At 36.9% G+C, this 16,154-nt stretch overlaps 1 protein-coding gene across 2 annotated transcripts; it reads right to left on the bottom strand.

The window, feature by feature from the left end:
- Positions 1 to 339: 339 nt before the first annotated feature.
- SERPINB11 (serpin family B member 11) lies at positions 340 to 15,467 on the bottom strand. Of its 2 annotated transcripts, XM_063077485.1 has the most exons (7): positions 15,300 to 15,467; positions 14,240 to 14,299; positions 13,678 to 13,806; positions 10,401 to 10,518; positions 3,604 to 3,746; positions 2,794 to 2,949; positions 340 to 744 (listed from the first exon to the last, which is right to left on the bottom strand). In XM_063077485.1, exons 1-7 carry the CDS (start codon positions 15,465 to 15,467, stop codon positions 340 to 342), a joined length of 1,179 nt encoding a protein of 392 aa, XP_062933555.1. The 2 variants fall into 2 exon arrangements, with proteins under 2 accessions (XP_062933555.1, XP_062933556.1); XM_063077486.1 differs by lacking the exons at positions 3,604 to 3,746; positions 10,401 to 10,518.
- Between the last annotated feature and the right edge of the window lie 687 nt (positions 15,468 to 16,154).

The following is a 16,154-nucleotide window of genomic DNA, read 5'->3' as shown; positions in this document are numbered from 1 at the left end:
CTTATTCAAGGTCTCACTGATATTCACAAGTCAAAGAGAATCGAATCCTTTAAAGTTTTTCTCATTGACTTGATCATATCACCCAGGCAACACTCAAATAAGGGTCCAAAGATAAGAAAGCCAGAAAAGCTTTATAAATGTACCTTTTTCCATGATTACCACAGTCTTAGGTTCACCAATTCGTGGAATAAGTTGGAAGAGATCCTAGACCTATTTCGCAGATAAGCAAACTGAGGCACAGAGGTGTGTGAGGTGTGAACGGCTCCGTGGCCATGGGGTAATCATGGGTTTGCCTCTGCACCTCCTCTGTGATTCTGAGTCTTGCTCAACCCCTTCTGTTTATGGAGAGGCGAGCTTGCCAAAGAAGAGAATTGTGTTGGTATGAATGTGCCTTATAAAGAACAGGAAGGGGTGATTGGCCAGGAACCGAGCTCGGAGGGGGAGTCTTTTGACAGCGATGCTGTCCCCAGCAGCTGCCGCCGCCTCGGTGCCCTCTTCGTTGACATCAACGTATGACTTGTGGATGACCTTCGACAAATACAGGCCCTTGGCTGGTGATATTCCAGAAAGATCAGCTTTGATCTGATTGAAGACATCTGTCATCCCTAGGGATTTTAACAGGGAATTTAGCTCATACTTGATCTCAAGTTTGAACCGCGGGATATGTACTTCAACTTCTCTTTCCATCATGTTAGAAGAGCTGGTCCACTCGTGAAACGTCCTCACGTTCAGCTGTTTTTCCACCTAAGACACAAGGCACAGATGAGCCCACGTGCGCCAAACCCCCAGCCTCTGCCTTAAATGCTGTTTGTTTTTATAATTTTAGTGTGAGTGGTTCAATTTCATCTCTTTTTCCCTACCTTTAAAATGTCCTGCTTATCTGGAAAAAATAAATAAATCTAGCATTTGTCCACATCTCTTCTATTGTCTATTTCTCATCTATACTTCATAATTAAACTTTTCAATGTGTACCGCACAGTTCTTTGCTCAGCATTCACGCTTCCCCTAAACATCTCTCTCTACTGCCTCTGCAGTCATTGTGCCCTGTTTCATGGATGAATTCAACCATTTCTCCTTGGTTCTCATATCTGAAACACAGACTTGCGCCCTCCTTTATAAACTTGATCCTCACTTGGCTTCTGCAAGGCCATGATCTCCTGTTCCCTCTGACAGCTTTAATCCCTATATGTCCTTCTTCGCTGTCTCCGTTATGCTGCTCTTGAGGCTGGACTTCAGGTCTTCCCAAAACCCTTTATGCCTCTCCCTAGCGCTTCAGCCGTCTACCTCTGCTCAGATTTCCCACAGCATCTCCAGCAACTCCGATCTCTCATTCCCCATCCAGTTTCATCATTTTTGTCAACCTTTCAAACATCTCCTGTGGGCATTTGAAGCCCTCCCCACAGCCCCAAATCACCACGCTGTGTCACATCCATCATTGTGGTCCAAGAGTTTAACACTTTTCTGCCATCTACTCCCACTCTGACAATATAAAATCCAACATAAAGTAAATTTGGTTTTTCTTCCAGTGTCCTTTTCTTTTGTCTTTTTCGGCCCTAATCCTAGTTACCACTGGGATTTCATGACCCAAACTCACCTGGCTGCCTCCCACTTCTGAGGCACCTGCCCATGCTCTTTGCTCTGCTGGAATAGCAGGGAGGTTCGCATTGAGATTGCTCTACCAGGAAACCCTCCCCAGTCTCCTCACTCTAATTTACACTCTCCCTACCGCAGAACTTTCTGCAGAGGCTAAACTGCTTCCAAACTGCATACGCCTCCAAATATCTCCCACTCCAGCCAACCACAGGCCCCCAGAGGCCCAATCCTCTCTGAGTCAACCATGCCTGCAAGCACACCTGTTCTCATGGCCACAGCTGTTCTTCTCTTACCACAGTTCCTTCCTTCTTGGTACCCTCTCGCTTCTTAATCCAAATGCATACATCCCAATGTAGGTCTTTCTAGAAGCTTTCCCTACACTTCCCTCCACCCGCTCCCACCTGTGCCCCATTGTTTTCACCTCAGGCCAGCACTCCGTGACTTAGAAACCCCTGACTGTGGCCATCCCATCCACGTGTGTGCCAGCTTCTGCAGGCTCCCAGAAGCTCAGCTGTTGTCCTAAGAAACTGTCTGTCATTCTTGCAGAGTATTGGCAGGTCCCAGCTAGCTGGGGGAGGTGGTGTGGATGCTCCACAGGGTGGCCTGCTCTGTGTCAGGAAGCTTTGGCTTCCTGCTTTGGCTGCAGCCAGTAGGCGGTGGCTCCTACCATCACCATGACCTCTTCCTGATGGCTGCGGTGCTCATTTCCCCACAAAACCAGGATACTAGAAAAGTTTAGTCCCAAAGTATGTTACAATTGGACCAAAAGTACTGCCCCTGTGAGTAAGATGGCTTAACCAGATTTCTGAGGACTGGGAGCCCAACCAGCATTACAATTTCACTGTCATAGAACGATGTCTCCCAAGTGTCAAACAACCAATATGTGAGTGTATTTGTACAAGATGGCACTTGTGCCTCCATGTGCCCTTTGTCATGTAAGAATAGCTTGTTCTTCCTAAATACACAGTCCTGAAGGGCAGGGGCCCTGTGTGCCCACCCCTGCCCCCCACTTTCTCTCACAGCCCCTGGGGCAATACTGCTAAGCCTAGATCATGAATTAGTGACTGACTGCACCACTAATGTCATGGGATACACAGAGAGTGTCTGTAAGTGTGTGTGTGTGTGTGTGTGTGTGTGTGTGTGTGTGTGTGAGCACATGCGCACATGCTTTAGCTGCATGCTAGAATCTTCTAATTTTACCTGTTCTAGATTAGCTGTGCCTACTGGAAGCAGAATAATCATGCTTAGTTTGTTGTTAACATAGGGCAGCTCAAGAACTTGCATCTGCGGCTCCTCTATGAAGGCCAGTTTAAACATTCCAGTTTGATACATCATTTCCACAATTATACTTTTACCCTATTAAAAAAAATGAATATAATTAGGTAGTACAGTTACATAAGCAAGTGTATATGTGTGTGTGTGTACTGATTATCTTGTATAACATGAATACCTGCATTAAAGCTGTAAACACAAGAGTATAATATAAACTACAAAGTATATCCCTTATTACTTTCCTTTGCAAAGATGATCAATCTTTTATTTTTAAAAAACTCATGGTCAGAGACTGAATAATTCTAACAATATATAGAGATAATTTGGGTCTACCAAAAACAAAGCTGAAGTTGCTAGCTAAAATGATTCATTTGGAAAAATGATACCATTGAATCATTTTCTTTTTTAATCCAATTAGAGACTCTAGAAGAAAAATAACGCAGATAGTTTTATTATGCTGCTGGAGAAAATAACCACAGTTTATATGGAAAGAATGTACAGATAGATCATTAGATTTTCTTCTGGGCCAGGGAATCACAGAGTCCAAAGGCTCCAGTTGAGGGTCTGTGAGAAAGGTTACCATCGCTTAATAAGGGAAAGATTAAAATTCATAGAGAACTCCATTAAAAGAACTTACAGAAACCTAGACAAGTATTTTCACTAACTATTTCTAAATTGTCCTTAAGTAATTATTACATTTTCCAAAAATTTTCATCAGTTTGAAAATGAAATACTTACTTCACTTAGCTGAAAAGGGGTTTTAACAGTTTCTCTTTCCTGAAATTTATTTTGCCATTGTCCTTTGAAATATATGGCATTCACCAGGACCATTACAGAGGAAGGATCAATTGTGCCTTTTCCAAAGAGGTTTGTGACTTTTCCTTGTATTAAAAAAAAAAAAAGAAAAGAAAAATATAATTGTGTTTGAAATTGAAATTACTGATTGTAGTGAATTAGTCACAAGAAATTTGTAGCCATTTCTTTTTTGAGACTAATTGTAAATTTGAGACACCAGAAGATCTCCTTCATCTCCTGATCACAGAGTCATCCTTGTCAAATAGAAACTTATGCTGAGTGAAATAAGCAAAGCACAAAGGGAAAAATACCGCATGTACTCACTCATATGTGGGAGCTAAGAGAAAAAGAAGGAAGGAAAGAAAGACCACAGCAGTGCGTTGGACTTGCAGAGGGAGAGAACATACCTTGGGATACAAAGTGGAGTGGCAGGGGAAGGGAGATTGGGGATAATTGGGTGGGGGACACAGGGTACAATTGCAATTTGTGGTAATGGGCATGCTGCCAGTGCAGATCTGGCCTTCACATCTTAGGCACAAGGGGTGACAATCAGAACCAATATTAAGAAAAAGAATATTTCTAATCGGAAGATGCCACCTAGGGAGTAGTTAGTATATTAGTAGTGATGTCTTATACCTAGTTATATCCAGTGCTTTCTTATATATTACCACTTATTTATAAAAAAAATTAATAATTTCTTGTGGTTTACCTTTAATATTTATCACACTTTATGCTTACCTGCACCTTACTACATGCACGTACATTGTTTTAAAAAGTTCGCTGATGCTGACAATGCTCTAGAACTAGTGTATCACAAATATACACCAGCACTTTAAGTAAACACATCTGAAAGTCAAGACTTATAAAAATATACCAAGAGTTGCTTACTTTTTAAATATACCATACAAAATTGAACACCAACTCTCTTGGTACATTTTGGTGCACTGAAATTTTTAAAACTTTTTGGCATATAAGCTGTCATGCAGTATGAAATACAGAGGTATCTGAAGCATGAGATTCTAAGCTTGATGAAGGTTTTAATTTTCATTGAATTTCTGGGCCTAACAGAATACCTAGCATGTGAGAGCAATATCTAACCTTCCTTAAGTGCTCAATATATATTTTTGAATAAATGGATAAATATTTATGTGGTGAAATAACAGTAATATTCTAAATAAACATATAATGTGTCAATCCTTAATGCACACGAATGGCAGACAATCAAAACTGTTCATTCATGCCAAAAAATATTTAAATATTTTCTACGTGTCAGGCACTGTTCTGAGCACTATAGCACTGAACTGAGACTATAACACAATACTAAATGGATAAAAATCCCTACTATCATGTAGTTAACATCTAGTTGACTCAGTTGTGAGCTTTTTTCAGGTAACCTTAGGTTAAGCCTAGACTCTTTCTCAACAAAGGATTCCCAGGTAACTGCTACCAGTGGATCAGAGTTGGCACAAGAGATAAAAATACATTTTTACACTACTGTTCTAAGTAAATTAATAGGTCTAAAAATTTTACAGACCTTTCTAAGAACTTTCTAACTTAATACAAGAGTTAAATAGACATGTATTTTAATCTGGTCATCTATTATGAAATTTGAATAGCATTTATCATTTTATCAATTAAGAAGATACTGTTCATAGCTCATCACTGTTAAGTGATGTAATGGGATATAACTATATTAGAAAGCATGGCCCTTATGCTCAGAGAATTATTTGCTTTACTGACAGGGTCTCCATAAATGCAACTAGCTCTAATTTAATACTTTTTTGTTGTTATTTCACCCTAATATTATTTATTATTTAATAAACTCAATTCTCTCCCATATTAGGGAATGTGATTGCGTAAGTTCCAAAACCTCAGAAACTAATGGTACAATGAGTTGCCAGCATAACTACAGAGAGAGGGATTATCTTGACATGATAATTTCACTTTTTATTTCAAGTGAGATATACCCTGAGGACAAAAAACCTACAAAAAAAAATTTTTAACTACTATCGTTGATTGTTTTGTTTTTATTGTTATTTAAGACTGTGTGTATTGTAGGATGAGGTAACTGTGCAATAATATTGATGACACTGAAAAATAGCTTGGAAAGAAAGATGATTGTGTTTGTAGAAAAATCTAAAATAATATAAAGCTAAACTAGAATTATTAAGTAGATTCAGCAGTGTTAACATATAAAAGTCAATTATATACATTTAACAAATAAATCAACAACAAATAAAATTCAAAGTAATAGATACCAGCTAAAATTCAACAAACACATCAGATACCTAAAAACAATTCATCAAAGTATATACAAGACTTCAACACAAAGAAAAAGAAATTGTTATTGACAGAATTTTAAAAGACCTAAATAAATACAGGTACATTTCAACAGTCATAGATTGAAAGCTGAATAAATATATCTTTTCTCTCCAAATCTATAGATTCAATGTAATTCCAATTAAAATTCCCACTGGTATATCTTATGAAAGTTGACAAGCTAATTTTAAAATGACTACAGAAATGCAAAGGATCAAGATTAGCCAAGGCAACTCTAGAAGAATAGGATCACCATCGAAAGACTTATACTTCCAGGTATCAAGACTTATTATAAAGCTATATAATTGTGACATTGTCATGAGAATAAACAAATAGACCAATGGAACAGAATGGAGAACCCAGGAACAGACTCACACATACCTTGTCATCTAATTTATGATAAAGTTTTCATTGCAATGTAATAGTCACAGGATTCTCTTTTCAATAAATAGTTCTATATCAATAACATGTCCATGTGGAGTAGAATGAATTTTTAAATAAATATTGATTATAGTAAAACAATAAAGCTTCTAGAAGATAATATATGAAAGTATTTTCATGAGGTAGACATAAGCAAAGATTTCTTTCAAAGTACCTAAAGGCACTGACTATAAAGGAAAGATTGATAAATTTGCACCTCAACCCAATAAGGGCCCACACCTAACATCATACTGCACAAATATGATCAAGAACAAGAAAAGGATGCCCATTTTCACTACTTCTATTCAACGTAGTACTGAAAGTCCAAGCCAGAGCAATTAGGCAGGAGAAAGGAATAAAAAGCATTCAAATTGGAAAGGAGGAAGTCAAATTGTTCCTGTTTGCAGATGACATAATTTTATATATAGAAAACCCTAAAGACTACACCAAAAACTCTTAGAACTAATAAATAAAATCAGTAAATTTGCAGGATACTAAATCGGTATACAAAAATCAGTAGCATTTCTATAAACCAATAGTGAACTACCAAGAAAAAAAATCAATAAAACAATTTATTTACAATAGCTACAAAAAATAAATAAATAAATAAGATACATAGGAAAGAACTTAACCAAGGAGATGAAAGATCTCTACAATGAAAACTATAAAATATTAATGAAATAAATTGAAGAGGACACAAATAAATGTAAATATATCCCAGGTTCATGGACTGTAAAAATTAATATTGTTAAAATGACCATACTACCATAAGCAATCTACAGAGTCAATGCAATCCCCAGATAATACCAGCGGCATTCTTCACAAAAATAGAAAAACAACCCTAACAATCATATGGAACAACAAAAGAACCTGAATAGCCAAAGCAATCCTGAGCAAATAAAGCCAGAGGCATAACACTACCTGACTTCAAATTATACTACAAAGCTGTAGTAACCAAAACAGCATGGTACTGGCATAAAAATAGACACTGAGACCAGTGGAACAAAAAAGAGAACCCAGAAATCAACCTGCAGACTTACAGTCAAATGATATTTGACAAAGGCAACAAGAACATACATTGGGGACAAGACTGCCTCTTCAATAAATGGTGCTGGGAAAACTGGACAACCATAAGTGGAAGAATCAAACTAGACCTGCATCTCTCATCATATATCAAAATCAACTCAAAATTGATTAAAGACTTAAGTATAAGACCTAAAACTATAAAACTTCAAAACAAAAACATATGGGAAACAATTCAGGAAGTAGGACTTGGCAAAGATATTATGAATATGACCCCAAAAGCATAGGCAACAAAAGGAAAAATAACAAATGGGATTATATCAAACTAAAAAGCTTCTACACAGCAAAAGAAACAACAGAGTGAAAAGACAACCTACAGAGTGGGAGAAAATATTTGCATACTATGGGTTTCACAAAGGATTAATATTCAAAATATACAAGAAACTCAAACAACTTAACAGTAACAAAACAACCTGATTTTAAAAATGAACAAAGGAGCTGAACAGACATTTCTCAAAGGAAGATATACACATAGCTAACAAACACATGAAAAAATGCTCAACATCACTCAGCATCAGGGAAATGCAAATCAATCTACACTGAGAAATCATCTCACCCCAGTTAGGCTGGCTATTATCAAAAAGACAGAGAATAACAAATGCTGACAAGGATGTGGAGAAAGAGGAACCCACCTACACTGCTGGTAAGACTGGAAATTGGTTCAGCCATGATGGAAAATGTTCCTCAAACAACTATAGATAGAACTGCTATATGATCCAGCAATTCCACTGCTGGGTACATACCTGTAGGAATGGAAATTATCATGTCAAAGGGATACCTGCACTCCCGTGTTTATTGCAACTCCATTTACAACAGCCAAGAGTTGGAATCAACCTAAATGTCCTCCATCAGGCAACTGGATAAGGAAAATGTGGTACATTTATATAATGGAATACTACTCTGCCATAAAAAGGGATGAAATACCGCCATTCACAGAAACATGAATGAACTTAGAGAAAATTGTGTTAAGTGAAATAAGCCAGGCACAGAAAGAGAAATACCACATCCTCACTCATAAGGGAGCAAAAAAATAAAGATAGAAAGAAAGATACAATGATCACAATAATAGGTTGAACTTTCAAAAGGAGAGAACAGAGCTGAGGTTCCCAGAGGTGGGAAAGGGGAAGGGAGAGGTTAGGGTAAAGGAGGAATCACTAAAGGGCCACAAAAATGATAACATTGTATAATATTGAATATATTCATTATCCTGATTTGAGCATCATGTATTGCACATAGGTATTGATATGCATCTCTGTACCTCACAGACATGTAAATCAATTGTGTTTCAATAAAACATAAATAAATAAAAAAATTTTAAATAAAAATTTATTTTAAAAAAGAGACAAACTACACTTAAAAATGGGCAAAAGATTTAAACAGGCACTTCACAAAGAAGGTTAGAAACATATGAAAAAGTATTCAACCATATAGTTCATAAAGGAAATACAAATTAAAATAAAAATAACTATAATGGCCAAAGTTAACAAGATTCACAATCCCAGGTGTTGGCAAGGATGAGGAACAAATGAAATTCTCATTTATAGCCTAAGCAAGCAAATTGACACAACTTATTACAAAAACTGTTTGGCATTTACTAAAATTGAACATATAATACCTTATAATAAGCAATTACATTCCAAAGTATAAACCCAACAAAGTTGCATATATATGTGTACCCAAGATACATATCAAAATGCTCATAGTGACACTATTTATAATAGACCCAAACTAAAAATGTCCCAAATGTTCATTAACAGTAGAATGGGTAAATACATTTTGGATATTCGAAGAACAAAACATACATCGATGAAAATGGACAAGCCATGCAACATGTAACCAGGTGGATGAATCTCACAGACAAAATATTGACTTAAAAAAGCTAAACACAATTTATGATTCCAATTACATGAAATTTTAAAATAGGCAGAACTAATATGTGGCAGTAGAAGTCAGAGTAGCCCTAACACTTGGGAGAAAGGGAGTTAAGTCTCTAGAAGCAGACATGAGGGTGGCCTTACAGTGCCCCTTCCTGGTAACTAATGCTTTATTTTCCTGACTTGGATGGTGGTATATGGGTAGATTTACTTTGTGACAATTCACCAAACAGCATACATACAATAATTTACTTTTCTGTAAGTATGTATGTTTTGATCTAAAAATTTATCTTAAAAATCAAGATTTAAGGAATGTATTGACCAAATGCAATGTATAAGTGTTACTTGGGTCCTGATTCAAACAAAAAGAGAGGCAACTGGGGAAATATAAAAACTCACTGAGAATTTGTTAGTTTTAAATGATTATTTTTAATTTTCTAAATGTGATAGTATAGTGGTCATATTAAAATAGTCTATATTTTTGTGAGAAACAAACTAAAATATGTATAGGAAAAAATGATATGATATCTAAGATTAGCTCCAAAATAATCTGGAAGAGGTGGTGGTCAAAGGGCAAGGACATAGGTGAATAAGACTGGCTGTTAGTGACCAATGTTGCAGCTGGGTAGTGGGTAAATAAGGGTTCATTTGTTATTCTCTCTACTTTTGTACATTTGTAACTTTATAACTAAATGTTTTTGAATAAAGAAATGAAATTTAATATGTCATTTAAGAAAATTAATTTTTAACAACATGTTGGATTTTTTAATTATGAAAAGTAGATTTAAATTTAATTAAATTGCAGAATGTACAACAACACTTTCATGAAGTAGAAATGGGGCTTATTCCCAGAGTCACCTGACATAGATCATTTAGGACAAACACTTGTAAGGACTTTTCCAAATATGGCCTCATTTCCTTCATTGTTAATCTGCCTTTGTCGAGGTCTAGAATTACCCAGCTTCCTCACCAGCATGTTGATTCAGGAAGTTTATCAACACAACACAGATAAAGTTTGAAGAGACATATGTGACTTATCCTTACCATTAGTTTTACTTTCAACCCAAGCATTAATAGTTTTCCTCGTTTCTTCCGTAGACTGTTCAAAATCAACTGTTTGCAACCTGGCTTGATACAATTTCTCAGAACAGCTTAAATATTGCTATAAAAGAAAGGACAATTGAACAACAACAAGAAAATAGCAAAAAGAAAACAAAAACCTGCAGCTCGATGTATTCTAAAATCCTAACATAGAGACAAAAACAGATCATATATCCAAGTCTGAAAGGAACCAAAATTCATACATACTTACTTTTTTGTTTGTTTGTTTTTGTGAACGGTTAGGGGATTGTAACCCGTGGCTTGGTGTTACCCACACCGTGCTCAGCCAGTGAGCGCACCGGCCATCCCTATATAGGATCCGAACCCACGGCCTCGGCACTCCCAGTGCTGCACCCTCCCAAGTGAGCCACACAGTTGGCCCATATGTACTTACTTTTAATGAAACAAATAAATTTAACAAAACCCAAAACCTTTCCAAAAGGAATGTTCAGAAATATTTGATTGTTATTTCTGTCATATTATTGGCTTTCTTAGTTCTACAACATTCAAAGCAAAATGGCAAGTTGCATTATGGTGAGTACCTTTTCACTCTATCCCTATTCTTTGAAGGCAAATGGGAGTTACCACTCTGATGTTACAGACAGGAAAACTAAGAACAAGAGTGGTTAAGTGACTTGCTTTTCTGAAGTCCAACAGAAGTTCTTCCCATTGTATATATCAATCTCTCCACAAGCCACCAAAAATAAAAATAACAATAATATTCTTCAACATAGACAATTGACTTTTATTTTCAAATTTATGTCAAGTGTGAACAAAAATATCTTTAAAAATTTACTATGTTGTTCACCTATAACATATTATTCAGGCAAAAATTCACATTTGCTCTGCAAACTCAGTATAAACAACCTAGCCCCCTCTTTTAACTAAATTTCCACTTACAAGCCCCTCTTATGTAGCATTCTGAAGCCACCGTTGATTACTACCCATGACCCTTGATTCCTAGAACATGGAACTTTTCCTCTGCCTCACTGCCAAAGGAGCAGGCAAATCTACATGGAGCCAAATGAAATTGTCCATGATTCCATGTGGACTATACTATAAAGCATATGTACTTCACAGGGCCTGATTTTCCAAAGCCTTGCAGTTTCAAATATTGACCTTGAGGAGGACTGGAAATTTTCCTCAGGCTACAAGTCTCTGGTGTAAGACAGAGATTTGTGGCACAACAAGGTTGCTGGCTCAAGGACAGACTAGTTACTGATTGTTATGTAAAGATACTGAGAAATTACTGTAAGAAGGAATGTTTGCTAAGACCAAGCTTTTGTTGATAGCCTCACTGGAATGCCATCTGGCTTGTTTCACTGAAAGTTACCGGCCTATATTGTTAAACTATAACCTCACCTATGTTCTCTTCCTGTAACTTCCTGGTCTGGAAAATAAATGCAGGAAGAGAACCCCCAATCAGGGTTAATTTCCCAAGGAAGGGTTGCCTCTCGCTGGAGGGTCCCTGGGAAGTTAACCACTTTGGGGCTTCTCACTGCTCAGAAGTGATGGGCTTTGAGTAATCTTTTGTGGCTCCATCACCCAGTGGAAGTGGGGTGACAAATCCATGAGGGATGAAGCAACACAAAGCAATGATTCCATTCTGAGAACTTGGGGGTATACCTCCATAGCCCAGCAGGACCCAGTGCCCCACCATGAACCGAATAGAATGGTGTAAGACTTAGAAGTATAGTAGGTCTGAAAGTGGCTGCCTGGAGTTTGGTCTTCTATTTGCCTAACTGAGTTCCTTTGTTCCTAGATCTGGTGAAAAAGAAAAGCAAAACTAAACTAAGAGCAAAAAATGGGCCACAGGATGATTCCTGTCCTGAGTTGGGTCTAATTGACTGAAACATCTTTAAATAACTCCTCATACCCCATGAGATGGGAATTTTTCCAGCCAGAACCCTAAGATAATAAGGCCCATCTCATAACACAGTTCTCAACAATCTTCATGATACTAATGAGAAATCTGTCACTTCAGGAATACATGCAATAGTCATCATCATCATCGGCCTAAATCAACATTTATCTACTATTATGTCTGGGTCACTGTTTCAGGAAGGCAAAGAGGTGAAAGAGAGCATTCTATCTCAAAGAATCATGATTGTTAAGTCCCACCACTCCGGGCACTCTCCCTAAAACATTCTTTGTACTCCATAGGGCAGTAGAAGAAAATACCCCCAAAATGTCTAAAGTACCAAGGTAGGATACGCACTCCAAGTTGCAAAAATTTTGACTCTCAGAAGTTTGTCACATCTGAGACATAGGCTGGGCTATCAACCTAGAGAAGAACATTAGAAATTCAGGGCTTCATCCCACTTCACCCAACTGGCATTTAAATAACACTAGTCAAGCAAAAGCTATATCACTGGAGCTAGCGTTTCACCTCTATCATAGCAGGATGACGTAGAAATTAAAAACAAGAGGATGGATTTGGATGGAGGTCAAATCCAGGTTTGCCATTTGATTATCTCTGTGACTTGGCAGGATCTGCCTCACAGTCTGTAGAATTAATGGCAGTTTTACACTGATATCTTAGTTCAAAGTAAGGATTATATGAGATAATGCCTGTAATGTAGAATTCATGGCAGTTTTACACTGATATCTTAGTTCAAAGTAAGGATTATATGAGATAATGCCTGTAATGTATTAAGTAGAGAGATTGGCACATAGTAAACTCTCAATAAAACTACATATTGCAATGCTGTTGGAAAAGGGCAGACACAGTGTTAGAATTTGGGAGCTAGGAAGAAATTAGTCTAATCCTCTAATTTTAAAGATAGGAGAAGTGACTTGCCCAAACTCATATGTCTAAATGGGAACAAAACTCAAGTCTCCCAGCTCCCAATCCAGTGTACTTTCAACTACCTCTTGACACTCTGCCATTAAGGATCTTTGAAGAAGATATGAAAACTGTATTTTATATTTCTTCTAGTCCATAAGGGTATTTCATACCTAGTTTGTTTTGTACTTCATCCCTGATCTTGGTTCTTTGACAGTTTTAGGGATTTTGCAGAAGTAACATTTTTATGCTATATTTTATAACTTTAAATGGGAGTTTTGGTAAAACCATTTCATTGTAATTCTAAGTCAGCTCAAATTCAATCTCTTAAAGGTAAGTGCCATGTGAATCTTTTTACTTTTCATTGATTTCGTGGTATGAAAAAATTCAGAGGGTGCCAAGAAAGCTGTTGATCATCATTCCAGATGGACTTACCTGATGGAATGCCATTGTCTTCGTGCCGTACAGTCTGTTGGCAATGCTGAGAGTATAGTTAGAGTCTGGCTGGTTGATTTGAGAGAATAGGACCCCAAAATCTGAATGAATTCTTCCAGCTTGGCTGCACTGAAGGGTCAGTAAGCAAAGAATGGAGTATTAAATTACTTGATTTCTTTCTATTGAAGAGTTATAAATAATGTGTAAACAATATCTAGACAGCAAGCTGTTTGCTTCTGAATAAAAGGGCAGTGAATACAAGGAGTTCAAGAGTTTAAAGCATTTTTCTTCCCTAGATTTCCTCTAGCACAATAATCTCATCACTCTGTGACTTTGGTTGCAGACTGTATGCAGAATTGTAAGCTACTGCAAAACACATTTGCATTTGTTGGCCCTAATGATTTAATTTAAATACAAGAGTTTTTGTAAATAAAGAGATCCTAGTGGGGTATTTAGGGCAATAATAAAAGTTTTGTTGCTATCTTTGTACTTATAGAATAATTCCTCTTCTCTGTTACACTTTTTTCAAGAGCATTTGACAGCTCAGATGATATTATCATACCTTAGATGAGTCCTTAAACTCTGGCTTTACTGATTCTACATTATTACTAAAATGAAGCACCTAGAAAAGAAAAAAAGGGGTCAATTGGCATCAAAAGCAATGTACAGTCTCTAAAGGTTAACAGTTGTATCTATTTTTTTCATTTTAGATCAAGACCAATACTGATAGCTAATATTTAATAGTTATGTTCCATGTCCTGAAATAAGTCCTTACATATTTTATGCAACCCTCCCAACAGCTTTATGAATAGATATTATTATCCCCATTTTATGTTAGGGAAATTGAGGTCAAGAAAGATCAAGCAGCTTGCCCAGACCATTGTCTGTCAGGCTCCAAGAGCCGAGTTCTTAGCTACTAGGCTCTTCTGCTCCTCTCCTTCTGTTCTTAGCCATTAACTGGGACAGTGTTCATCTAGGGCCATATAAGACACTACATGGTTTCCCAGCACAATCAGTAATAAAATGTGTAAGTATCATAAGAGTTACTAATGGTATTCTTCTAGACTTTTTCACAACAATAAAAATTTATATAATGGAAAAATCACCTATGTTAGCCTATGTAACCTGAAAAATCACCTTTTCTCTCTGAGCCTCGGTTTTCCCATCTGTGAAATGGGGATAACAATCCCTACCTGCTACATAGGGATTCAAATGTAATAATGCATATCTTTTTTAAAATCTTGGTAACTTTTGAAACGTCATTAAGTTTTACTGTAAGTATAAACTTCTGAAGGGCAAGAATAGTACCATACGTGTGTTGTCTATCACATTTAAATCACTGAAAGGAGGAATTATAAAAGTAAACTGCAGAGATTTATTTGTGATACCACTGAGAGTAAGGAAGAGACTATGTATTGCATGTATTGCATTACATTTTAATTATTACATTTGCGTTATTTATGCCATTTTCCATTTTTAAGAAATACAACTTGCCCAAATGTGTTTTTTCTTTCATAAGATGGCAGAGTTTCATTGATATAAAAATGGAAGTAATTTGGCCATCCCAGAGGAAGTGCATGAATGGCTTCTGGGCTCTGGGGAATCTCCACTGTATTCCATACCTTTTCCACTTGTTCTGCACTGTTTCCTCTGGCACCAAGGAGGACCATGCTGAGAGCGTAAAGCAGACTCAGTGGGGAAAAGAAGATATTATCTCCTACATTGTTACTGTTCAGCTCTTTGAACACATCAAGGCAGAATTCAACGTTTGCTGTGCTGAGGGAACCCATTTTTATGCCAAGCACTGCCTGAGAACAGAAGGGGAAAAAATCTCAGAAGATCACTTGAAGGTACAGATCATATCTAGTGTTCACTTACTACATTTTATGAATTTAAGTGTCTGAGAATACTGCTTTATGAAAAATTACTCGTCCTTATCACAGTTCCTGAGAAATTAGTAAATTCTAAAGGGAAGAATTCACAGTCGTTTTAGATTCTGATGAATAGGAGATTTACTATTCCTTTCAACCAATAGTTCAAAGCTATCTCAGTATTAATAGTGTAGTTTAAAATGATCTGCAATTATTCCAGAGCAAAAGAGCAGAAGGAATTTGATCTTTGTGCTCTTAATTTCTATGATTTAAGACACTCCCCATTCTGGAATTTGTGCCGAAAATATCTTACTTGACTGAGCTAAACAAGTTCAGCCAAGTAAGATATTTTTCAACTAGATTGTCCACCTTCATAGCTTCACAGGAAGAGAGCACCTTCATCCTAGTCACTCTTGCACAAACAAGTTTGATAAAACAAACATGGGCAAAAAACTCTGCACATTTTTATCTCCTTAGTTAGAATTCTTTCCATGTACCCCTCAATGAAAGTAAGACAGTACTAAAAAGTAGGTCACTCCCGTAACAAGAGGGTCAACACCCTCAGTTTTGGGGTCATAGCCATGATGTCAGTAAAAACTGAGGAAT

Source organism: Cynocephalus volans, chromosome 13 (assembly GCF_027409185.1).
Source record: "Cynocephalus volans isolate mCynVol1 chromosome 13, mCynVol1.pri, whole genome shotgun sequence".
NCBI classification, from domain to species: Eukaryota; Metazoa; Chordata; class Mammalia; order Dermoptera; family Cynocephalidae; genus Cynocephalus; species Cynocephalus volans.
This window is presented reverse-complemented; position numbering and strand designations above follow the sequence as displayed.

Bases quoted from the DNA above. Each gene is read 5' to 3' on its own strand.
- SERPINB11 (XM_063077485.1), bottom strand. From the start codon at position 15,467: ATGGGTTCCCTCAGCACAGCAAACGTTGAATTCTGCCTTGATGTGTTC. The intron at 13,807-14,239 runs GTATGATAATAT...CTGACCCTTCAG, and splicing joins AGTTTAAGGACTCATCTAAG to TGCAGCCAAGCTGGAAGAAT. The intron at 2,950-3,603 runs GTAAGTATTTCA...TTTTTTTAATAG, and splicing joins CCCCTTTTCAGCTAAGTGAA to GGTAAAAGTATAATTGTGGA.